Consider the following 25,317-nt stretch of genomic DNA (forward strand, 5'->3'; position numbering starts at 1 on the left):
CCAGATCGCCGTTCCACAGGTAGAGTTCCTGGGCTATCTTATCGATGCCTCCGGCCTTCACCCGACCACATCCAAGATCCGCGCTATCCAGCAGGCCCCCACCCCAAAGAACAAGACGGAGTTGCAGGCATTCCTGGGGCTGCTGAACTTTTATAACATGTTCCTGCCCCACAAAGCCACAGTGGCTGAGCCTCTTCACCGACTCCTTAGTACAAAGACGCCTTGGGCCTGGGGTCATCGGGAGACGGCGGCCTTCAACGCGGTTAAGGCTCTCCTTTCATCAGACAGTGTGCTGGTACAGTACAGTGAATCCAGGCCGCTGGTCCTTGCCTGCGACGCCTCACCTTTTGGCATCGGTGCTGTCCTTAGTCACCGTTTTCCAGATGGAAGAGAAGCACCACTCGCCTACTTTTCCAGGACACTATCTCTGACGGAACGGAATTACAGCCAGCTCGACAAGGAGGCATTGGCACTTGTGGCTGGAGTGAAGAGGTTCCATGAATACCTCTATGGCAGGACTTTTGACCTCATCACTGACCACAAGCCACTCCTGGGCCTCCTCGCCGGTGATCGTCCAACTCCACCGGTCCTCTCGCCACGCATGCTGCGATGGACTGTTTTCCTGGCTGCCTACCACTACCGGCTCATCCATCGCCCGGGGAAATCGATGGGCCATGCCGACGCCCTCAGCCGTTGCCCTCTTCCAGCATTTGTGGAAGACCCGGCTCCAGCTTCATCGCTCCTTCTGATTGAGGATCTTCCGGCAGCGCCTGTATCAGCTGCCACTGTGGCCTCCGCGTCTGCCCAGGATCGCACCATCAGCCGGGTGCTCAACTGGGTGTGGAGGGGGTGGCCACAAGGGCCTTTTGCATCGGAGTTCCAGCCCTTCGCAACCAGACAACATGAACTCTCAGCTCATCGCGGCTGTCTGCTGTGGGGAGACCGCGTCGTGATTCCCCAGGGACTCCGTCAGCGCGTCCTGGAGGCTCTGCACGTTGGCCACCCGGGAATTGTCAAAATGAAGGCGTTGGCTCGGTGTTACGTCTGGTGGCCTAATATGGACGATGCCATCACTGCCTGGGTGTCCGCCTGTCAAGCGTGCCAAGAGTCGAGGCCTGCACCACCGGCAGCTAAGGGACACACCTGGGAGACGCCAAAGACGCCCTGGTCGAGGGTGCACATCGATCTGGCTGGCCCCTTTCACGGCCAGACCTTTATGGTAGTGGTGGACGCCTATTCCAAATGGCTGGAGGTCGCCCTGATGCCCTCCACCACTACCGAAGCTGTCATCCGGGTGCTGCGAGGCCTGTTTGCAACGCATGGGTGTCCTGATGTCCTTGTCTCTGACAACGGACCACAGTTCACATCAGGCACGTTTGAGCGGTATCTTTTGGGACTGGGCATCCGCCATGCCCTAACGGCACCCTTTCATCCATCCAGCAACGGGCAAGCGGAAAGAATGGTGCGCTCAGCAAAAGAGGCACTGGCGCGCCTGGACCGGGGAGACTGGCATGAGCGGGTCGCCGAATACTTGTTCGTGCAACACATCACCCCTCATGCGGCCACAGGGAGGAGTCCTGCTGAACTGCTTATGGGCCGCCGCCTCAGGTCACCGCTCGACCGGCTACACCCGGACTTTGCCGTGGCTGAACCCCCAGGCTGTGCCAACGCGCCACGGTCATTTGTCCCAGGAAACCAGGTCTTTGCCCGGAACTATGTGGGGGACATTCCTTGGGTGCCAGCCACAGTAGTGGGAGTCACTGGACCTCGCTCGTACCAGGTGGCACTCGAAGACGGACGCTTGTGGCGACGGCACATAGACCAGCTTAGGCGCAGGGTTGGGGACTTGGACACTACCGAGGTGCCCCCAACTGCGCTTGCGGCTCCAGAAGAGACACGTACAGATGGCGAGGCCCCACCTACACCTCCCTCGCAAACTGCCAGCGTGGAGCCGAACCAAGCCGCTTCAGAGGGTCTGCCAGACTTACCACAGACTCAGACCACTCCACTTGCGGAGGCTCCACCCACAGCAGCGGATTCAGGGGATTTGGTTCCAATGCCACCTAGGGTCGCACCACAGCCTCAGCAAGAACTGTGTGGCCCTCCGGACTTGGCTACCAGTCCCCGGCGGTCTGGCAGAGTTCCCAAGCGCCCAACTTATTTAAAGGACTATGTTGTTGGACAGGTATCACTGTTGGTCTAAGTATGGGAAATGTAACCGATATGCTTTTGTGCCTAATTGAACCATTACGCGTAGTGCTGTATATAAGGAAACCATTACGATTGTAACTAACGCCTTATCTCGGTGGGGAGGGGTGTTATGTAGTGAAGTTTCACCCTGGGCCAACAGGGGGATACTGTACATAGTTTTCCCTCAGGTCCGCGTCAGTTATTTTAGGCGGGAACTCTGGGCTGTTGTTGTTACAATGTTGACAGCCGGCTGCCTATAAAAGCAGGCCGGCTGAGCTGTTTGCAGTCAGTTCTATTCCAGCTTACGAAATAAAGAGCTACTTGGAGAAATCGCTGTGTCGTCGGCTATGTCAACCCACAACTTAACAAAAAGTAAAGGGACCCCTGACCATTAGGTCCAGTCGTGACTGACTCTGGGGTTGCGGCGCTCATCTCGCTTTATTAGCCGAAGGAGCCGGCGTACAGCTTCCGGGTCATGTGGCCAGCATGACTAAGCCGCTTCTGGCGAACCAGAGCAGCACATGGAAACGCTGTTTACCTTCCCGCTGGAGTGGTACCTATTTATCTACTTGCACTTTGACGTGCTTTCGAACTGCTAGGTTGGCAGGAGCAGGGACCGAGCAACGGGAGCTCACCCTGTTGCGGGGATTCGAACCGCCGACCTTCTGATCGGCAAGTCCTAGGGTCTGTGGTTTAACCCACAGTGCCACCTGCATCCCCCAGATATAATTACTATAATTTAAATAAGAACACATCTCACCATAGTGGAGGAGACTGGGGGAAAGGTGGCCCGCATGCCTGTTGTTGTTGTTTAGTCATTTCGTCGTGTCCAACTCTTCATGACCCCATGGACCAGAGCACGCCAGGCACTCCTGTCTTCCACTGCCTCCCGCAGTTTGGTCAAACTCATGTTGGTAGCTTCGAGAACACTGTCCAGCCATCTCGTCCTCTGTCGTCCCCTTCTCCTTGTGCCCTCCATCTTTCCCAGCATCAGGGTCTTTCCAGGGAGTCTTCTCTTCTCATGAGGTGGCCAAAGCACTGGAGCCTCAGCTTCAGGATCTGTCCTTCCAGTGAGCACTCAGGGTTGATTGCCTTCAGAATGGAGAGGTTTGATCTTCTTGCAGTCCATGGGACTCTCAAGAGTCTCCTCCAGCACCATAATTCAAAAGCATCAATTCTTCAGCGATCAGCCTTCTTTATGGTCCAGCTCTCACTTCCATACATCACTACTAGGAAAACCATAGCTTTAACTATACAGACCTTTGTTGGCAAGGTGATGTCTCTGCTTTTTAAGATGCCCACATGCCTATTCAGGTGCTATTGTTGGGCAACTTCAAAGCCTTTGTTCTGCTTTCTTATGGCTCCTCGTTTTTAAACTGGACTTGGGCCAGGCAGCCCTTCAGATAGAGGACTCCTACAGTTAAAGGATTGTCATCTGTAAAGCAGGACGCAATGGCACCCTCTTGGAGCCATCAATGGCCAGTCTCATGTGATATGAATGCAAATGTAATGAAAGAGTTTGATGGGACTTGGAAATAATTTTAAACCTTCTGGTTGCTTCTGAGATTTACTTGTACTTCTGTAATTAAACTTTTCCCTGCCCCCACTCTTTCCACCACAAGTACCAACATTTGGCCTAAAGCATAAGTAATTATTTTTTTTTCTTGGTTAACCCAATGCAATAGCTTCTCCTAACAGGCCTCCAAAGGCTATAAGTTTCACATGTCCCTTCGTAAGCTAATTTAACTTTGGTTACTTCATTGTATATGCACAAACACTGCCCTACATTGGTTTTACTAGCCCCTTCCTTATGGGCACTGCAAAAGCAATCACCCTTTCTTGCATTACCCCCCAGGTTCCCCCTCTTTTATCTGTCCCCAGCTTCTCATAAAATAATAGCATTAAAAAAAAAAGCTTGTCGTGCTGCTTTATCTAAATTGTTTTTCTTTCGTTACCCATATTTTTGAGGCAACAAGTGAATAATTGGTTTCCACAAACTGGAAAATCATGCAAAATTCATGGGCCCTATTCTCCACTCCAGCAACAAACTTTATTTCATCTGAAATAAAAATGAGTTACACATAAGAGTTCATTTCGCCTCTGATTGCTTCTAGGTTCAGAGTTTCTTTGCTGGGGTGAAGTCATAAGAAGTAATTGGCTTGCAGGAGTTCATATTTATAGTATGCAGTTTGAAGATAATTGAAAAGAAAATACACCGGTGGAGTGTAGCTTGGGAGAAGATGCCTCAGAAGATTTGTGATAGGAAATACGGATCCAACAAGATTGGTCTGAAGGTCACTTATGGTGACATTTCAAATTAGGCTTGTTAATCCATTTGTAGGAACACAGGAAACTTAAGAGGTCTTCTAAAGGTTGTATTGTTACTTATCTCATTGGCTTGGGGGGTCGCATAACTCCATACTCTCTAACAATTCTCTGATGAAAATAGGGACATCCTAAGAAAAAGCGGGACATTCTGGGATAATAATAATAATAATAATAATAATAATAATAATAATAATAATAATAATTTGTTATTTATACCCCGGCCTTCTAGCTGAGTTTCCCCAGCCACTCTGGGCGGCTTCAAATCAAGTGTTAAAAACAATACAGCATTAAATATTAAAAACTTCCCTAAACAGGGCTGCCTTCAGTTGTCTTTTAAAGATAAGATAGCTACTTATTTCCTTCACATCTGAAGGGAGGGCATTACACAGGGCGGGCGACACTACCAAGAAAGCCCTCTGTCTGGTTCCCTGTAACCTCACTTCTCGCAATGAGGGAACCGCCAGAAGGCCCTCAGCGTCTGGGCTGAACGATGGGGGTGGAGACGCTCCTTCAGGTATACAGGACCGAGGCCATTTAGGGCTTTAAAGGTCAGCACCAACACTTTGAATTGTGCTCGGAAACGTACTGGGAGGCAATGTAGGTCTTTCAATATAGGTGTTATGTGGTTCCGGCGACCACTCCCAGTCACCAGTCTAGCTGCTGCATTCTGGATTAATTGCAGTTTCCGGGTCACCTTCAAAGGTAGCCCCACATAGAGCACATTGCAGTAGTCCAAGCAAGAGATAACCAGAGCATGCACTACTCTGGCAAGACAGTCTGCGGGCAGGTAGGGTCTCAGCCTGTGTAGCAGGTGGAGCTGGTAGACAGCTGCCCTGGATCAAATGAGAAACAGGGATGGCTACTGTAAATCTGTGACTGTCCCTGGAAAAGAGGGACACTTGGAGATCTGGGTCGCTCCCATTCATAACTGATGGTACCTGCGATAGAAGCCTCTGTATGCAAGCAGATGCTGAGCCACTGAGTTCCAGCCCTCCCTAAATTTAGTTTCTAAGAAGGAAAAGCACTCACAGTGGTACCTCGGGTTAAGTACTTAATTCATTCCGGATGTTCGTACTTAACCTGAAACTGTTCTTAACCTGAAGCACCACTTTACCTAATGGAGCCTCCTGCTGCTGCTGCGCCGCCAGAGCACGATTTCTGTTCTCATCCTGAAGCAAAGTTCTTAACCTGAAGCACTATTTTTGGGTTAGCGGAGTCTGTAACCTGAAGCGTATGTAACCCGAGGTACCATTGTACTTGCTATCTGGAGGGTTAGTACATTTTTGCTACTTGCTACTTATAAACACCATGCTTTGGATTGTATGGACTACTGTGTGTGAGGCTGATAGATGGATGCCCTCCCTTGTGACAAGGGGTTTGACCTTGAGGAAGGTTGTTTTGCCCCTTCCAACAGTCTTGTAACACACACAGCACACACACACACACCCCCCTCAATCTTTTGCGGCTTCCCCAGTGGTTTTCAAATTATGTTCTGTGGAACCCTGGAGTTCCTCCGAAGCTTATTGAGAATCCTTAATGAGAAGATCAGAATTGCTGAGCAAGTTATTCCAAAAGGCCTATCACTACTCATCATCTCCTGCAATGTGCATCTGCAGGGAATATGGGGTATTATTTTATAATTCGATTCCAGGGCATGTACTCTGTTTATCTAGGGTGAAATCAAGGAAGCCAAAGAAGCCAAAGAAGAACTGAGTGTTCACCTAAAAAACTTTTCTGAATTATTCGCAGTATTCAGGATTCCTGTTATCTCTTCTCATTAAGCATGCTGGCTGGGGCCGATGAAAGATGCAGTGCAAAACATCTGAAAGGCACCACATTAGCTACCCCTGTCCTAGAGGGATGCTACAGAGATGCTCAATGAGTCTCCTAGGGGTTGAGGAGTTTTTTTGGCCTTGCTTGGACTTCAGAAAGGGAAGTTTGTCAAGTATCTCACAAGCCGCAATAGAAGGTTGATTGGCCATGTGAGTCTGGCTTGGTGAGTCATAATGTACAGTCTGAGAGTAAATAGTGTTAGCAAAGTCACTTAAATGATGCAGGTGGAGACTGGAGAGAAATTAAAACCTGATAGCAAATAATAATAATAATAATAATAATAATAATAATAATAATAATAATAATATATTATTTATATCCCACCCATCTGGCTGGGTTTCCCCAGCCACTCTGGGGGGCTCCTAATCTAATATTAAAAACACAACACAGTGGTACCTCTGGTTGTGAACGGGGTCCGTTCTGGAGGTCCAGCCGTATCCTGAAGTTTTCGCTACTGGAGGTGCCGCTTCTGCACATGGCACGGTTTAGCACTTCTGCACATGTGCAGAAGCGGTTTTTTGCTTCTGTGCATGCACGTGCAGTGGTAGACCGCTTCTGCGCATGCAGCGAAACACTTCCAGGGATGCCGGTAACGTAACCCAAAGTTCCACTGTACAGCATTAAACATTGAAAACTTCCCTAAACAGGGCTGCCTTCAGTTGTCTTTTAAAGATAAGATAGCTACTTATTTCCTTCACATCTGAAGGGAGGGTGTTCCACAGGGCGGGCGCCACTACCAAGAAAGCCCTCTGTCTGGTTCCCTGTAACCTCACTTCTCACAGTGAGGGGACTACCAGAAGGTCCTCGGTGCTGGACCTCAGTGTCTGGGCTGAACGATGGGGGTGGAGACACGCCTTCAGGTATACAGAATCGCGGCCGTTTAGGGCTTTAAAGGTCAGCACCAGTACTGAGGACACTGGTATAATTTGAGAAGAAAGGAACAGAGAGGACTTGTCTTTCTTATTTCAGACTTTGTACATCAGAGGGAGACATTCAACCAATACAAGGGGGGAAAACTCCCTCTGAACTACAGAACTAATCAGGACACATGGTACCTCAGCAAATTTATGCCCTTCTTCTTGGTTGCTAAGCAACACCTCCAGCCTTATCCCTTTTGGCTAGTTGACTTCAGTGCTAATGGAATTAACCCTTTAGTTTTGCCTGAATGAAGACATGAGCAGGGAGCATGGGGACGTGCATGCCAGTCCCACCCCGGCCTCCCCACGTCAAATTGCCCTGCCCAAGCCACCAAAGTTTGAATTGCCACTAACTTTTAGTTTAGTTTTTTTTTTTTGGGGGGGGGAATCCTATCATTTACTTTGAAGCAGACACCGAATGTTAGAAGAGGGTTTGCTGGAAGCTGACCTAGTTTCTAAGCTGTACTCTCCAGGGGTACATGACAAGGGTTAAATATTATGCTAATAAAGATTAGGAGATTACCAGAAAAGGAAACATTTTGCCTTGACCTGATTCGCAAGGAAATGCTTTATCACAAGAATTTGTTTTGTTTTTTTAAAAGAAAATCCATACATCTTTAAATATACAATTTAATGGAATAAAAACAAGAAGAACCTAACTCAGGAGCATGAAGAATATAATAATGATTTTCATGAAAAATCCCAAGTGGGAACCTAACTAGTTCTTTTGGAGGATATGTGTCTGCTATCAGTATTCCACCCATCTCCCTGCTGGTTTTTATCTATTTTATTTATTTAATAAAATGCATACGCTGCCTGATTGTAAGAAAACCTTTAGGCACTTTACAAAAATAAGGTCTAGTAAAAGAAACACATAACTGTGGGATGGGATTTAATGAGCAGGAGAGGATATTAATTGTGATTTATCCCTCCAGGTGCCCATTTGTGGGGGCCGAGCAGAGCTTTAATACCCCACCCTTGGCAGCAAAATTAAAAGCATAGAAATTAGACTGTAAAACCTTGTTTTGAGCAAGTCCAGCTATGGAGTGAGCTGTGGCTCTCCCTATCTCACCCTGCTTAACAAAGAACCAGGCAACAACTTGGGAAGTAAGTTTAAAAAGATGAATTACTCACTTATAATATTGCAATCGTAGCAGCAAAAACTATGCAGGGAAAATACTTACAGTATAGGTAAAGGTAAAGACACAGCTTTTGGCATGTACCTAAAGTTGGAGCAAGTGGAGGCATGTCTTGCATCCATTGCTGGTCAACAGAAGAGAGAGAGGAACAGGAAATACCATTTTCGTCTTCCTTTCCAGCAGCAGAGGGGAAATAACATCACACAAAGCCCTCCCTCCCAATTGTATTTCTATGGTTTGAGTACCTGAGTATCACCAATGCAGTTCTGTTGTATTAGCCCCTTCTCATGCTAACTAGCAAGAATATGCACGCTAGGTTTGGCTACTAATCTCCCACAATAACATGATGCCATTGTATTGTGCATTCCCACCCCCATCTCCATGCCAGTTCAGTGCATGTTGCTTCTGGCGGAGAGCAAAACACTGAATGTGGTGTCACTCTAACTATGGCAACAGTGCCATTCCTTCATTCAAGTTACCATTTTAGTTCAGAAGAAACCAGAGGCCTTTCTCCTGGGCATGGTTGGCCAATTGGTGCCAAAGAAGGACAGAACTTTTTTTATGTATGCAACAACAGCAGCAAGAATACTCATCGCGAAGTATTGGAAGGCACAAGATTTACCCACCCAGGAAGAATGGCAGATGAAAGCCATGCACTATATGGAACTGGCAGAAATGACTGGCAGAATCCGAGACCAAGGTGAAGAGTTGGTGGAAGAAGATTGGAAAAAATTCAAAGTTTATTTACAGAAACATTGTAAAATTAAGGAATGTTAGAAGGTTGTTGGAATGAAGTAATGTGGTTTTAGCAGAAATGATATAAAGGATTAGGTTAAAATTGATTTATTAATTGGTGAAAGACGAGAATTACAGTATATTAAGATAAATTATTAGGATAAAAACAAAGCTGGAAAGGATTTGCTGAAACATCTAACTGAACTGGAATACAAAAAAGGGAGGTGTGAGGCGGTCAAGGAAATAAGTAAAGGAAAGAAAGCTATGTAAAGGTCTGATCTGTTTTTTTTTAATTGTTTGTTTGTATTTTTTATGTCTTGTTATTTTTCTTTGTTATTCCTTTTTGTAATTTTCAAAATTTGAATAAATATTATATATATAAAAAAACAAACAAGTTACCATTTTAGAATAATTATAGGCTAGTCCAGTCTTCTCCAGCTTGTAGCCCTCCAGATGTTGCTCCATTACCCCAGGCAACATGACCAATGGTCAGGTATGAGTCCAACAACATCTGGAAGACACCAGGTTGGGAAAGGCTGGGTTAGTCTTTCCCAGAAGGACTTAAAGTAGACTGGGAGGGCAGGGTAGATTCTAGAATGAAGAATAAGAGTGTTGGCTGCTAGGAAGATCCCAAATATTAAATTCTGCAGTTGTTCAGCTTGTGGGGCAGATACATACCTGAAGCAGCCTTGCATTCCTGCAATGTTTCTCTAGGCCGCTTAAGTGTCTAAACCTTGGGCAGATTCTGCCCAGAAGCCTGCAAGCTATGCCTGCAAGAGATGCCCTCTTAATGCATGGAGTATAATCCAGCCCAAGCTGAGCATGCTTAAGTCCCATTTATTTCAATGTGTGAGAGCTAATGATCATAATACATATATTGGATTGCATGTCTGTGGGCAGAGTTGTCTTCTTTTAGTGTTGGTATAGTGCTTAATTTTTAAGTTATGTATAGGATCCTCATCACCATTGATCTCCAGCATTATAAGAGCTAAAGATTTACTCCATATCTTCATATAATTGGATGTCATAGAATCATAGAACTGTAGAGTTGGAAGGGACCCCAGGGGTCATCTAGTCCAACCCCTGCAATGCAGGAATCTCATCTAAAGCATCCATGACAGATGGCCAGCCAACCTCTGCTTAAAAACCTCCAAACCGTTGAACAGCTCTTATTGTCAGAAAGTTTTTCCTGACAATCTCCTTTCTTGTAACTTGAAGCCATTACTCAAACATGGGGGGGGGGGAATCAGTGTCCCATATACTGGAGGGGACATTTCAGTTGAACATTAGGAGAAACCTTTTGGTGGTTAGAGCAGTTCAGCAATGGAACCGATTACTTAGAGGAGAGATGGGGAAGCAGTGGCCCTCCAGATGTTTTTGGATGACAACACTCATCTTTGATTTAGAGCAGGGTTTCCCAAACTTGTGTCTCCAGCCGTTTTGGGACTACAGTTTCCATCATCCCTGACCACTGGCTAGCTAAGGGTCATGGGAGTTGTAGTCCAAAAACAGCTGGAGACACAAGTCTGGGAAACCCTGATTTAGAGGGTTGAGAGGAGGCTTTCCCTTGCTGAAGGACTTCAAAGCAGGCTAGTCATCAGTTGGGCATGATTCAGCTTTGGGTTTTCTGCACTGAACAGAAGGTTGGAGGAGATACCTCTAAATCTATGGTTTTATGTTTCATGCTCCTCCATGTAAAATATTTCCTACACATTGTAAGCCATCACATATGAGGAAGCATTTAGATATACCATCTCCATGATATTCTGGAATTCTGTGTCTTGCTCTCTAAATCTACTGTGATATGCTTTTTACTTGTTCATTTGGTTCCATTGTTTGTAATTTTTGTTTGTAATTTTTGTGGTGCTGATTAATAGGCAGGTGAGCTACCTGCTGCAAATCTCCGCTTTTGTAATCTCAGCTTTTGCCGGGATGCACAGTTTCAGCTCATGCTAAATTTGCAATCTGACTTCACTGGAGTGCAAAATTGGCTTGCTTGTCATAAGCTGCTAATCCGAGCAAAACAATATAATACTTCTTTTTCTGGCTCAAGTGGAGGATTATGGTGGCTCAGAGGATTTTCTTCTTCTTCAAAATTTGCACTGCAGGTGAACAGCTGTTTCTAATGGGCAAACCTTGTTAAAAATCAAAGAGCATGGATTGGCTTGTACTTGAGCACCACGTTTGCTTGATAACAAGCGGTCACACCTAGAGAGTTTAGTTGGTGAAGAGGAAGCAGCGGAGGATCTGTGAGTTGTTTTTGCAAACAGAGATTAGTAGCTCCTCTCCCCCCCCACCCCTCGCCGCCCCTTATTGTATCAAGATGGATTTTGAACCATAAGGTGAGACACACAATCTTATTGAACAGAGCTGCCATAATGTTTAACAATAGATTAGACAGATTTGCAGCAAATTATGCCAACGGCATACTCCATTGCATTACACACGGTCAATTAAATGTGCTTCCATTTGGAAAGAGACGGCTGCAGCATTAATTACAATATTTATACATGCCTGCAAGGAAGTTTGGCTAGTTATCATACCTTTGTGCCAAATAGAGCTGGTAAGATTTCCACAAGTGACTGTATTGATGAAAAGAGCATCTTGTGCGAGCCCTTGGGAGAAATCAAAAAAGTTAAAACTCTGCTGTTTCTGGCTGTCAAACACACACACACACACACACACACACACACACACACACACCCACCCCTTTTCAAAACAAAGAACATTGTGTTGGATAGGTAATGACTAAATGCTTCTGGAAGGGGCGATCTGAGAAGTAAATTCTGCTTAATACTGCAAGTTTTTGGTCTACCTGAAGTAAAGGCCAGGAACAAAATGTCAGCTGAATGCATAACAGAGAACACCTCTGAGGAAAATTAAACTCTCTTTTTTTTCACAATAAGGTGCTTCGGATTCCATTTCGAAAGGAAAGCATTTGCATTTCAATGTATTTTGTATCAGTTTCTGTGGGGAACAGTATCAAAGGTTACCCTGTTCATAAAAAAAACACACCATCCTGTTCATCAAAACAACACCCCAACCCTGCATAATCACCACTCTAGTAAATAAACAATAATAACATATCAGGCAGAGGTCCTAGAAACAAACCTTTATCTTTTAACGGTTTTATTTTTCACTGTTATTCTTCTTCTGTCTCTTCATGCAGTCCATTCTCAAGTGGCAGAATAGCTGGCAGTAGGCTAAATAGCAGCAGGGTTCAAAAGACCACATGCAAGAGTTCTTCCTGTTTATTATACATTATTGTGGCTGCACACAATCATATTTTTGGGTTCCTCTTCAAATGTAAATGATTTGTGCGGGAAACAAATTATGTTTCCTTCCTAACATATCCCCACCCCCATTGTGCCATCATGTAGAGCGCTCGATGGCCTAACCAAGTTTTCTTACCATTTAATTACTCTGTGTTTTCAAAGATGTGAACAGTGCCATTGGATTTCTCTGCATGTTTGAAGGATTAAAGGCTTTACAGTGGTACCTCGGGTTAAGTACTTAATTTGTTCTGGCGGTCCATTCTTAACCTGAAGCTGTTCTTAACCTGAAGCACCACTTTAGCTAATGGGGCCTCCTGCTGCTGCTGCCGTGCTGCTGGAGCACGATTTCTGTTCTCATCCTGAAGCAAAGTACTTAACCCGAGGTACTGTTTCTGGGTTAGCAGAGTCTGTAACCTGAAGCGTATGTAACCTGAGGTACCACTGTATTGTCAAGAATTTCTTAAGTAGCAGTGAATGCTCTGCTCTCAGAGTGTTATAAACTTCTATGCACAATTACACAACCTGTGTGTACGTCCACATGATACATTGCTCTTCCCCCCCTTTTCGAGATAAAAGAATTGTGAAGCTCAGTTGTGTACGTGTATTTCCTGCCACATGTTAGGTTGTACGTGTAACAAAGGGACTCTACTAAGTGTATGCCATTCTGCAGGCATGCCATTCTTTTAACTCTCCTCAACGTTGCCTATGCTTATTTCCCCTCCCCATTCCACTTACTCAAGCCAAGGCATAACCAATGTGGTACTTGGGATGTTGATGGACTCCAGCTCCCATCAGCCCCAGCCAGGATGGCTAATGATCAGTGGGTGATGGGAGTTGTAGTCTAACAGCATCTGGAGAGAGCATCATATTGCCCCCCCTGCTCTAGCCACTGTCATTCCCTGTCCCATTGCGAAACCATTACCTGCAGCACCTGCTTCCAGACACAACTGTATCAACACTCAGCTCACAACGAGAGCGTTTACAGCTCCTTTTCCTGGTTAAAATGCCCACGAATGCCTTAACAAATCAGTGCATTGGAAAAATGGAGGTGGATTTATACATCAAACTGCATGTTTGTACGTGCAGAGGGCTGGTGGCATCCTTTTGTCTCACAAGACAATGGAGTGCACCTCTGGGGGTGAAGTCAAACCGATGGAGAATCACAGCGCCTGCTGTGGCTGCAGGCCTGGGCAGTGCGTATGGACTTAAATGTATGCATGGCTGCAACCAAAGACTACAAGGTAAAGGTAAAGGGACCCCTGACCATTAGGACTCTGGGGTTGCGGTGCTCATCTCGCTTTATTGGCCGAGGGAGCTGGCGTACAGCTTCCAAGTCATGTGGCCAGCATGACTAAGCTGCTTCTGGCGAACCAGAGCAGTGCACGGAAATGCTGTTTACCTTCCCGCCAGAGCGGTACCTATTTATCTACTTGCACTTTGATGTGCTTTCAAACTGCTAGGTGGGCAGGAGTAGGGACTGAGGAACAGGAGCTCACCTCGTCATGGGGATTCGAACTGCTGACCTTCTGATCGGCAAGCCTTAGACTCTGTGGTTTAACCCATAGCGCCACCCATGTCCCGTCAAAGACTACAAACCTGTACCCATTTACCTGAAAGTAAGTTCCTTTCAACTCAGAGACACTTAATTCTGAGTAGGCACATACAGAATTCTGCTGTAAAACCATTTATCATCAGAAGCAATGCTGGATACAAAAAGATAGCCACAGTGTTCAAGAAATTTCACAGACTTATCAAATTCTTATGTTCTTTGGTACTGCAAGAGAGAGCATTACTTTGGGTCGAGATTTATTTTGTCAGGAAGAAAGAATGCTCAAATGAGTTACATCATTGGCGTTTATTCAATTAAGATTTTTATTTTTATTTTACTCCCTGAAAATTGGAGCCACATTTAGCCATAGCTGTGAGTATTAAGGTCAGTCACACTGCACCATTTCACACTGGGCTAAGCATACAAGCGCTGCCAGAGGAAAGATTGGCACGTTCAATCTCTATGAACAAGCTTTACATCCAGATTTGAAATTCAGTCCGCATGAACTATGCAAACTACAGTGTGCTGAAAACATTTCCCACCCGGGGCTTGATTAAAATGGGCATAGAGTTGTGCTAGGACACAGCTGAGTACCTGGGTTATTTCCAGAAATATCAATGTGGCTTGCATTACATGGATCTTTCCCATGGATATTGTCCCTGTTGTCAGGGTCAACATATTACAAGAATGAGGTTGTAGAAAGAAGTGCAGAATAATGGACTGTACCACTTCTGACTACACATTGGAATGTTCCCTCACATTACATTGAGAGGTTTATCAATTGTATGTAACCTCTGTCTACTCTATGAAGTAGCTCTTCAGGCTGAAAGTTTTAGCATGACCTTGATCGACTGATTTATTACATTTTAGAAGGTCTTTATGTAAGGGAGCATATAACTCCCTGTACTCTGCAGTATGAAGTGCTACAGTCTGGAATTCTACCGTGATATAACTTTATGTAATATGCCGAATAGCTTCTCAATCGTCAGCAACCCAACCAAAATAGCTGTCTAGTGTCTACATTGCCAAATCACAATGAAAATTCAGTGAGATAGTTTTCTAACTGTGATTGTCTAACTGACCATATGAATATGTTGCTATGTAATGGGAATAAGAGATTTCATGTTGACCAACAAATTTGCACTGAATGCCCTAGCCACATTCCTAAATTTCAGGATTTTGCTCATGCAAAATTCTTTCTAAAGCTGCAGATGTTCTTTTTGTGTCATTTTTTTATTAAACTTTAAAATCTTTAGATATAAATTCCAAATCCCAAATTTGTTATACATTTCTCTTTAAAATTTGACCTCCTGCTTTCCCCTCCGTGCTGTTCTTAATCCCATCCCATTTACATATTGCATTTAAAAAAACTTTTCGCCTAGGACATTCTCTTCGATTTCATATATTACCAAATTTTCTACTGCTGCTCATATTTCAAATCCTGCTCGCGATTTCATCTGCTCACGATATTTTCTGATGTTGTTCTTTTTCATATTGCAGAGTACGGACTCGAATTCAAATGTGAGAAAAAGAACTAATACCACCGTACAGGCGGACACGGAGAGCGTCAGGAGAATTGATACAGGGAACAGTTCCATGCCACCTTCAACGGTAACTCAGGGGCCTTCGGACGTTATGCCCCGATCTCCCTCAGCATCAAGTCCGAACCCCTTCAGCCGAATTAGCATATCTGAAACACTGGCTTCTGCAAGAGCTACTCCTTCAGCTCCTCCCTCTACCCCAGTTTTAACAGGATATATACCCCAGCAAGCCACGGCTGGATCTCCAACCATTCATCGTTTACTTGGATCTAGACTGGAGCAGATTCAGACTACAGCAAATACTTTGGGGGCGCCTTCAAAGTCGTCAGTCGTCGCTCCTCCTCCTCCTCCTCCCCCACCCTCAAGCTCTGGCACCAGTAAGATAGACAAATATGCACGCATTTTGTTCCCCGTCACCTTTGGAGCATTTAATATGGTCTACTGGGTGGTGTATCTATCCAAGGACACGATGGAGAAATCGAAAAGTCTAATGTAGTCTTGCTGCTATGTAGTAGGTTTTTTCCTGAAATTTATTCTACACACATTTGAATGCAGAGTTTCTTCTTTTAAAGCTATTTTTTAAAAAAGGAACCTTTAATGCTTATTTTATAAAAAAAAGAGAGAGAAAAAGCTCTGTGCTCGTTTTCCCATGGTAAAGGGCAGGTATTATTAGGTAAATTAACGCAGCAAAATGGAGGGGCAGGGAGTATGGACACTGTCTTCCAGGCCTTTTTGAAATGGTGTTCTGTTTGAACAAAAATGCATGGGGCCATTGGGAAGAACAGCAAATATATTATAGTGATATACTGATACATGTATACAATAAATGTGGTCTGGCTTTCCCGAAAGTGTGCACCAGTAAGTAGAAGCTGATGTTTTCATGGCATAGCTGCAGGACAGTATTCTCTCCTGTGAGTTGAGATGGCTGTGAATTGGAGGTTATTCATACCTTCGCTGGTAAAGACACACCCTGAAAAATAAACATGCATTCATGTAGTGGAAAGCAAAGCAAAAAAAAAATGTTGTACGTGGGGAAGCTTTAGGAGAAAAGAGCTATGCAAATAAGGGGGTAGATAATTTCCACTAAACAAAATGCACAGGCAATTATGTTTTTGAACTAAGCTTGGGTGGGTCTTAAGGTAAAACACTTGCACAAAATCTTTTTGGCTGGCAAATTAGGGTCACGACCAAGCCCAATTTAAGTCAGTTTCACTAATATGAATGGGACACAATAGTGCTAGGCTTGAATTGGATTGTATAACCTGTCTAATTAAACTGGAACTCGTCTCATTTAAATCAACTTGCTAGTTGCATTGCCCTGCATTTCATGTGCATCCTCCATAAATCATTTAAGCATCATTCTTCCATTTAAGCTATGTTAGGTTCAAGTTCACTTAATGTTTACCCTTCAACAGTTGTTTTATAGAAAAGGAGTACCAAATGGATGGATTTGCCCCTCTACTTTCCATGATATTTTTGTTTTTCCTTCCCTCCCTTGCCAGGATGTTTCTCCTCTTCACTTGCTTTGATGTTTTTAGCTTACATTTCTAGTACATCTTAGTATGAATACGTGAATATTGAACCAGGGCCTGGTTGTTGTTCCTGTTTCAGTGGCCTTAGTCACAGTAACTTCAGGTGTCTCCACTGTGGCACTGGGGCTGCTTCCTGTGGATTTTAACCTAGGTACTTCTGTGACATTTGTATGTAGGAACCTATGTTTCCCACATGAATGTTGAACAGCCTCTGTCTGACCATGGAACTGGGTCATGGCAAAGCGATTCCCATACCAGTGTCAGAACATAAGAAATGAGCCAACTCTGAGAGTACCGTGTTTTAAGCACTTTACTGGTTTAGCTGAATTGTACAACCTGCAGCACCAACCCATAAATATTTAGAATGTGGATTAGTGACAGTTACAAACTACAAATGTTAAATTTTGGCAGCACTGCGGCAACATCATGATAACATTGCACTGGAGCAAACATTTACGACTTCTGTGAGCTAGTCCTACAGGATTGCTTTGGAGAACCGTTTGTGTTTTTCTTGACACAACTCTGAAAAGAAAAGAAAGATCAAGCTCGGAAAGTATTGTTTCCATCAAAATTGTATCTCTCCTCATGTCTCTCCTCATTTGTGCATTTCTTCTTTATCTGTCCACGAGTCTCCCCACTCCCTGGATTCAATATTTCACCAAAAGGCAGACAGCCAATATGTTACAAGAGGGGTAGGCCAGCACATTGGCACGGGAAGTAACTATGAATACTTCCTTCAACATTTTGGTATGTCTGTCTGTAATGCAAGCTGTGAAGGTTCAGGTGAATGAATAACCTGCTAGGGTCACCCCTAGAACACTACAGTGGTACCTTGGGTTACAAATGCTTCACGTTACGAACTCCGCTAGCCCGGAAGTAGTTGCTCCGGGTTGCGAACTTTGCCCCGGGATGAGAAAGGAAATCACAGGCCAGTGGTGCAGTGGCAGTGGGAGGCGCCATTAGCGAAAGTGCGCCTCAGGTTAAGAAAGGTTTCGGGTTAAGAACGGACCTCTGGAATGAATTAAGTTTGTAACCCGAGGTACCACTGTACTTCTGCGTTCTCTCTAGTAGTGTCTTCAGTGCCTTTAAAAGCAGACAGCTGTTATTGCCCATGTTTTCTCAAGATATATGGACAAAATCCCTTAAAAAGAAGCCTGTTTCCAAGTTTTCTTCTTATAGTTCACCTGGTTTCATACAGTTCTAAAAAGAGCCTTCTACAGTGCCATGAAGAAGCACTGCCCATCACTGCGTGACTCTTGACTGTTTTCGATTATGCATAGTGCAGAGAATGTGAATTGAAACAAGTTTTCCTCCCTTTCCCATAAAAAAACTAGAAGTTGGGGTCCTCCAATGAAGCTGAAAGTTGGAAGATTCAGGACAGAGAAGAGTGTTGTCACACTTCTCTGTCCTGAATCTTCCAACTTTCAGCTTCATTGGAGGACCCCAACTTCTAGTTTTTTCATGAGAAAGGGAGGAAAACTTGTTTCAATTCACATTCTCTGCAGTTCTTATAGTGGCCAACCACACCTGAAAGAACAGGATGCTAGACTAGATGGGTGCTTGGTCTGATATTAAAGTTACTTGCATTCTTACGGCCTTGGCCCAATATACCTGAAGGAGCATCTCCACCTCCATCGTTCAGCCCAGACACTGAGTTCTAGCTCCGAGGGCCTTCTGGCGGTTCCCCCACTGTGAGAAGTAAGGTTACAGGGAACCAGGCAGTGGACCTTCTCGGTAGTGGCACCCGCAATGTGGAACGCCTTCCCATCAGATGTCAAGGAAATAAACAACTATCTGACTTTTAGAAGACACCTGAAGCCAGCCCTGTTTAGGGAAGTTTTTTGTGTCTGATCTTTTATTGTGTGGGTGGGGTATAAATAATAATAAATAATAATAATAATTCTACTTCTGAAATGGGGGGGGGGTCTCCTGTTCTAATGGAGGCTCCCCATGCATTTGTGAATCCTGATCTTCCAGGGTTTTAAAACATGTGGGGCATCTCTGTGAGTATAGGAGGTGCCTCATTTCAGAAGTAGTAGCCAAACAGAAGAACAGTCAAAAGGAACAGCACAATAAAATAGGCAGAGCTAAAGGTGTGACTGGGTGACCTTCATGACAGCAACTCCGACTGTGGTACAGATGGCATGGCAGCTAGCTAGAATACTATCTTTAAATGACACCTTTCTTGCTTAACAGACTCTACAACTGGTAAGCCCAATGTTATTAGAATTCCATGGATGGTGGAACTAGTGAAATGAATTAATGGCTTTATTATTGCCCCATATCTAAGTTAGATTCTGAGAGGGGGCGGGTGGTAATTGGAGTTAAGCCTGAGCCCATACAGGTGATCAAATTGTCCTTAAATGAGTCCTCTCACTCTGAGGCAAACTTGTTTGAATCATTCAGGTGCAGATTCACGGTAAAATATGTGTCTGTGTCCACCTCCATATTCTGGGAATTTCAATATTGTAGCTGTCCAGTTGGAATGTTTTGTATTTATTTTGAGTCATGTAGTACATTTATGAAGCAAAGACTGGGGAAATCAGAGGAAATCAATGCATTACAGATGGCACTCACAGAGGCCTTTTTCTCTGTCATGCCTTGTGAATTTTGGACTGTGCTGAAAGTACACCACAAGGATTCAAAGATTTCAAAGACCTACGAGCAGTATATAGTAAAAGCTTTTTGGCTGGGTTACATTATTGTTTCTCTGCCTTTATGAAATCACATTGTTCATTTCCTCCATGCCATCTTGGGAGTTGGGCCTGTACAATGACTAAGCAAACAAGCTGTATATAGTCTGCTAGCCATGGTTAGTGGGCTACCAGGGGCTTGATAAATTATCATTTTTTGTAGTATGCTGGCAGCTATCTGGCAGGCCACAGTGCATGACTGGTGGGCTGTGTTTGGCTTGGTGGGTCACGAGTTGTGCAGGCCTCTCTTGAGAGTCAACTAATTGCTTATATTCACTCATCAAAATGGCTGCAGCTGTCCTTGAGTAAGCAGCAGGTTCACACTGAAGTTTCTTTACATGGCCAGGCACTCAAGTACATGGCTGTGTGTGGAAAAAGAATAGTTTGTTCATGTGAAGTAGGCCCCAGCCTCTTACACTCCATGCTCCCACCATGGGTGCCATATTTCTTGACTTCTTCACACTTCTTGCACCATATCTGTCTTCAGCCCCACAAATAGCTGGGCCCACTGTAGTTAATAACTCACAATCAAATCTCCTTCTTTCAGCTATCCAGGCAGAGTCACAACCCACAAATACAACTTGTTTACTGGTTACTCCAATAAAGCATGCAAAATTGCTTGCTTCCCCTCTGTTTGAGATGACCTGGGCTTCATTGAAGTAGTTTCTAGTCATAGGAGACACAGATTTTCTGGGTGCCTCAGAAGCCTGCAATATTGCTGTTGTTGCTTTCATCACCAATCTACATTCTTCCCTCATCTGACATGTGCCCTCCCTCTTGTACTTCTTTCTTCATTTGAATGGTGATTGTCCTTTCATGCTGTCATTCTTCACCAATGGCCATTTTAAAAAAATGCTGGGAAATCATGAGTGAAGCCCCAGATTCCTTACAGTTCCCCACCTCCCAACTCTGGGATCAAACACAGTAGTGTCCAGGAAGTGGCAAAGTAATAGGACAACCAATATCTCCCTGGGATTGTACAACTTGAGAATGGAAGTAGCCCCTTATAGATTTGAATACAGAGCAAGATTTCCTTTCCCTCTTTAAGAAAGTTTCTGAGGCTATTTTCAAATCTTTCCCCTTTTAATCTGTAATTTTACAAGGGATCATATAAATACCTCTAAACACCTGTGTGCTTACATCCAAAAAACACAGATAAAGATAATTCTATTCCAAGTCAAGAAGTAACAATCATCCTTATCATTTTTATACAGTGTTTTTTTAAGTGTTTCGAGCTTAAGTCTCTGAGAAGCAAAATGTATTTTTTTGGTTGATGTATAAGCACCGCCAGCTGAGCATGTTTGGTTTCCAGTACTGAATCTGCTGATGCAACAGATATGCTTTAAAAAATATTTTCTATTGTGTTGCTTTGTAATATGTAATTTGATTTACTTTTGGGGGACATCTTTCTGTGTTCTTGCATTATAAGGATTTTCAAAGCAAATCGGTCTATTGGAATGTAAAATTTGAAGTCGAATTGTGTCTTCAATCCTTTTGAAGAAGGCAATGAGAGAATCCTCCTTTTTAATTGGTAAATTAGCTTTCCTTTGTAAATTAGCTTCTTTTCCTTTGTAAATCAGCAAATGCATCAAGAACAGATGCAATTCTGTGAAGGTGGCTTCAGAAAACTTCTCAAATCCAGACATAGATTCTTCAAAGGGCAGTGTGAAACTGTGAATTTTTTTTTTTAATCAAACATATGACTTATATAAACTAGAGCTCCTTGTTATCAAGAGTCCCTTGGGAACATGAAGGGGTCATCCAGTGGGTTCCATCCATAAAAAGGCATCTTTTGTGAGGACTGGTACTTTCACATAGGCGTTCAGTATAGGATCAGTGATGCCCTGTGCTCAATGGGAATGTTAGGGCAGAAGGTAGGGAGACCAACAGTAGGTGGAGGCACATCAACAGACAGGGCTAACTAATTCATCTTTTGTCCCCATTTCCCTCCCTTTTGAGGCATGGGAAAGGAGAAGGAGAAGGAAGCTGAAAGACAGTATCCGCCCCCAGCCTCTAGTAAGTAGGTAGAGGGCTGGCTGAGAACAAAGTGAGGTTGGTGACTCAGTACCTCTTTGACAAGTGGACCAGCCTCCAGTGTATGTGCTTAGCATGTTTTGTGTGGTTTTTCCAATTCCAGCTGCACAAAGAGCACACAACAGGGCACTGCTGGTTCTCACAAATGGTGCCTTCTCATGATGCTTCTTGAGAGCAGCTTCCACAAGGGGTAGGGGCTATCACCAGGGCCCTGACAAATACACTTTGCTGCCTTCACAGCAAATGTCCTGGCCAGAGCAAGTCACGTTGCATAGAATCTAAGGACTCATCTACACCCATTGGGTATAATGTTAGAAATGTGACGCCTGAGGGTGCTACAGAGCAGTGATCCATCAGCAATGGAAAAATGCACCAAGCTTTATATAACATTATTTTTAATAATGTTTTTACGGATCAATGTAGATCCAGCCCAAGTGTGGCCAAGTTATTTCAGCACTTGAGGGGGAAAAATCTCACTAGCACCTCTTCTTGGGAGTAGAAATACAACAACAATAAATGAATTAATTAATTTCATCACAACCAGAATTACCTAGTGAATCCTCCCTCTGCCTACAGAACTGGGCCTAAATATCTGGGATCAGCCCAATGTAGGATGTTTCATCAACAGTGCTCTCAGTCCAGCTGTAGATTGCTAGTTAGGACTTACTCCCCTTGAAATCAATGGAACAAGATAGTAGTGACTAACTCAAGGATGGTTGCTTTTAATGGGGCTTAGTCCTTACTAATAGGAGTTGGATTAGGGCCATTGGCTTGGACCCTAAAATAAGTTGATTGAATTGAAGACAAATCTCCCATCCCTTCTTTCTCCCTGCAGCTGGGGGTAGGTGGGTGGGTGTCTTCCAAAACGATGTGAGGGGAGGACAGGTGAGAGAGGGAGGAAACACCTCAGACCAAGACTGGCTCCTAAATTAACTTAAGGAAGTTCATGGAAGGAAAGTTTCCTCCAAGCAGCAGCACCTATCCCAAACATTTCAAGAGGGCAAGATCCAACTCATAGTCTTTAGCAGGCCTGGAGCCCAAGAAGGTTTGCCATGCTTAAATCCTATTGAAAGGAATGAGCACTGAGTTAGTTCCCCCACTGGTTTCAATGCACCTAAGTACAACTATCTTTCTCCCAATACGTAGAGTTACAAATTGTGTGCACACCCACAAGTTGTACATCTTAGCAAGCAAAGCTCATTTGCAATTGGTTCCTTTTGTTCCCCACCCCCCACACTTCTATTTGCAACATCAAATGTCTTGCAGGCATTGAGAAGTGGAGGATAATGAGACAAGAGAACTAATGTGTATTATGTGTACTGCTATAATTAACTTTGATTAGTTTGTTGATCTACTCTGATTTTTTTTTTAACTTGTTTTCGATTATCTGGTTTCAGCATGCTTGCTATACACTTAACAAAATTCTGTATCCACATTGTCTTCTGGAGTGACTTATCAAAAGCCACTGTTTTATTCTACAAAGAAACAAGGACTGTATAACTGTGGTTGTCATACAGAACAAAAGGTGTTTCTTTTCAAGTCACTGTTATTTATAAGCATGTTTATTGGTTTTTTTTATTATTATTAAAAAAAAAGAGGTGGAATGGAGATTGATGGAGAAGGCAGAAATCTGCATGAATTGCTCAACAGGACTCACAAACTCAGTCACTTTACGTGTTAAAATATTGTAGCTTGGCTTGTTGACTCTTAATTATGACAGCTTGTTGTCCTCTTATGTGAGAACATAAGAAACCAGGGAGCTTGGAAATCATGAATATTTTCCTTTCTTCCACATTTCAGCTGAAGGAGCTTATAAACCTCATCACTGCGCCAATTAATGTCAGAGTCTCCCTCCCCAGCAGCTCGGAGCTTATTCACTTTCATGGCAAGAGGAACCATGAATAATGTATTTTCAGAAGGGAAAAGATGACTATGTATGTGCTTCATTGTTTAGGTTGAATTGGAAGAGAGACAATCTTATTGTCTGGGGTGATTTTGTTGTTGCTGCTGTTTCTTTCAAATCTAGGGTTGGAAATATTGGAGACAAGAGCGTTTTAGGAGCTGACAGTAGTATGACAGAGGCATTTGTGGTTTCTTTTCTCTCCTTGTTGCCTCTGGCCCAACTGGTTTTGCAGGTTGTTTTTTTTATTTTATAATATTTATTAAAGTTTTGAAAGTTACAGAAAGGAAAAAGAAAAAGAATTAAACATAACAAAACCATACAATACAAAAACAAAAATATTACATATACATAACAAAAATACAACAAAAACAATTTTAAAAAAAGAAAAAGAAACACAACCTATACTTTCAATGTTATTAACTTTCTTTTACTTGTTTCAGCGACCTCCTCACCCCCCCGTTTTTTTGTATTCCACTTTGATTAATTGTTTCAGCAAATCCTTTCCATCTTCCTCAAACTTCTGTCCTATCATTTAACTTAACAAATTCTAACATTATTTTTTCCTTTAATCCAATTACAATCTATTATACTTAATTCTTTATAACATTTCTGCTAAAGCCATGTAGCTTCATTCCAACATCTTTCTAACATTCCTTAATTTTACAATATTTCTGTAGATAATCTTTAATGGTTTTGCAGGGTTTTGAAGCACTAAAAAAACTTTTAAAAATAGGACTTAGTTTATAGTTATTCAAAGTGTTTGGTCTCATTCTTAGACATCAGCTGGTGTTGCTTCCATCTTGCTGTGGTGGTAGTCCATTGAGGACAGGCACAGCCAATGTTTCCTTGTTATATCCCACACTGTTAAACGGTTGTTATACTGAAGATGGAAGGAGGAATTCAACATTGCCCTAAGGTGATCCTTCCATCAGGGAAAACATTTTGGCTTGCCAGATGGAACAATCTCCCACCCCTTTCCCTGTTTGCTGTTCCAGTGGTTCTCTTGACCCTTGAGTCAATTTTGAGGGGTGCAGGATGAGTCAAGGTGGAAAAGGCCCCTTGTCCTAGCAGAAACCCTTCTGTAGGACTTCCATTGACAGGACTCATTGGTTGAATCCTGTCCATAGAAAACACTTTTACCTCCCCTCTTCCCCCCCGCCCAGCAAAAACGTTCAGCGTGATCCACACAACCTGCGGGATTTCTGCATATCACCAGTACATCACAAATGTGGTTCACCTACACTATCATGGATTTAGTTTTAAAGCCAGTAAACAACTTGTATGAACAAGTTGCAAATGTGTGCAACTAGATATTTGTACCATGTTCATTAGGAACAACTCCTGGGCGAGAGTACTGTAGCATTTTAATACAATTCACCCATTTATTCCCATTGAACCTGCACAGGTGGCATGATAATAATACTAATTTTTTAAATAATAATAATAATAATAATAATAATAATAATAATAATAATAATTTATTATTTATACCCCTGCCCATCTGGCTGAGTTTCCCCAGCCACTCTGGGCGGCTCCCAATCGAGTATTAAAAACAATACTGCATTAAATATTAAAAACTTCCCTGTACAGGGCTGCCTTCAGATGTCCTTTAAAAATGGGATAGCTGCTTATTTACTTGACATCTGAT

The 25,317-nt window shown here is 43.5% G+C and overlaps 1 protein-coding gene and 1 long non-coding RNA gene across 2 annotated transcripts in view; both read left to right on the top strand.

Annotated features, from left to right (window-relative positions):
* The window catches only part of GABRA4 (gamma-aminobutyric acid type A receptor subunit alpha4), a 65,459-nt gene extending 48,910 nt beyond the window's left edge, over window positions 1–16,549 (top strand). Inside the window, exon 9 of the mRNA XM_081875828.1 lies at window positions 15,467–16,549. Coding sequence (XP_081731954.1) covers window positions 15,467–16,003 — 537 coding nt within the window. The 3' untranslated portion in view covers window positions 16,004–16,549. The remainder of the gene's footprint in view (window positions 1–15,466) is intronic.
* Window positions 16,550–18,572: 2,023 nt separating this feature from the next.
* On the top strand, window positions 18,573–25,095 carry LOC309350047. The gene is made up of 3 exons (XR_014160283.1): window positions 18,573–21,395; window positions 21,469–23,901; window positions 24,369–25,095. It is a non-coding gene; the product is annotated as an uncharacterized lncRNA (long non-coding RNA).
* The last annotated feature ends 222 nt before the right edge of the window (window positions 25,096–25,317 follow it).

This window comes from Podarcis erhardii (assembly GCF_964252035.2).
Source record: "Podarcis erhardii genome assembly, chromosome: 9".
NCBI classification, from domain to species: domain Eukaryota; kingdom Metazoa; phylum Chordata; class Lepidosauria; order Squamata; family Lacertidae; genus Podarcis; species Podarcis erhardii.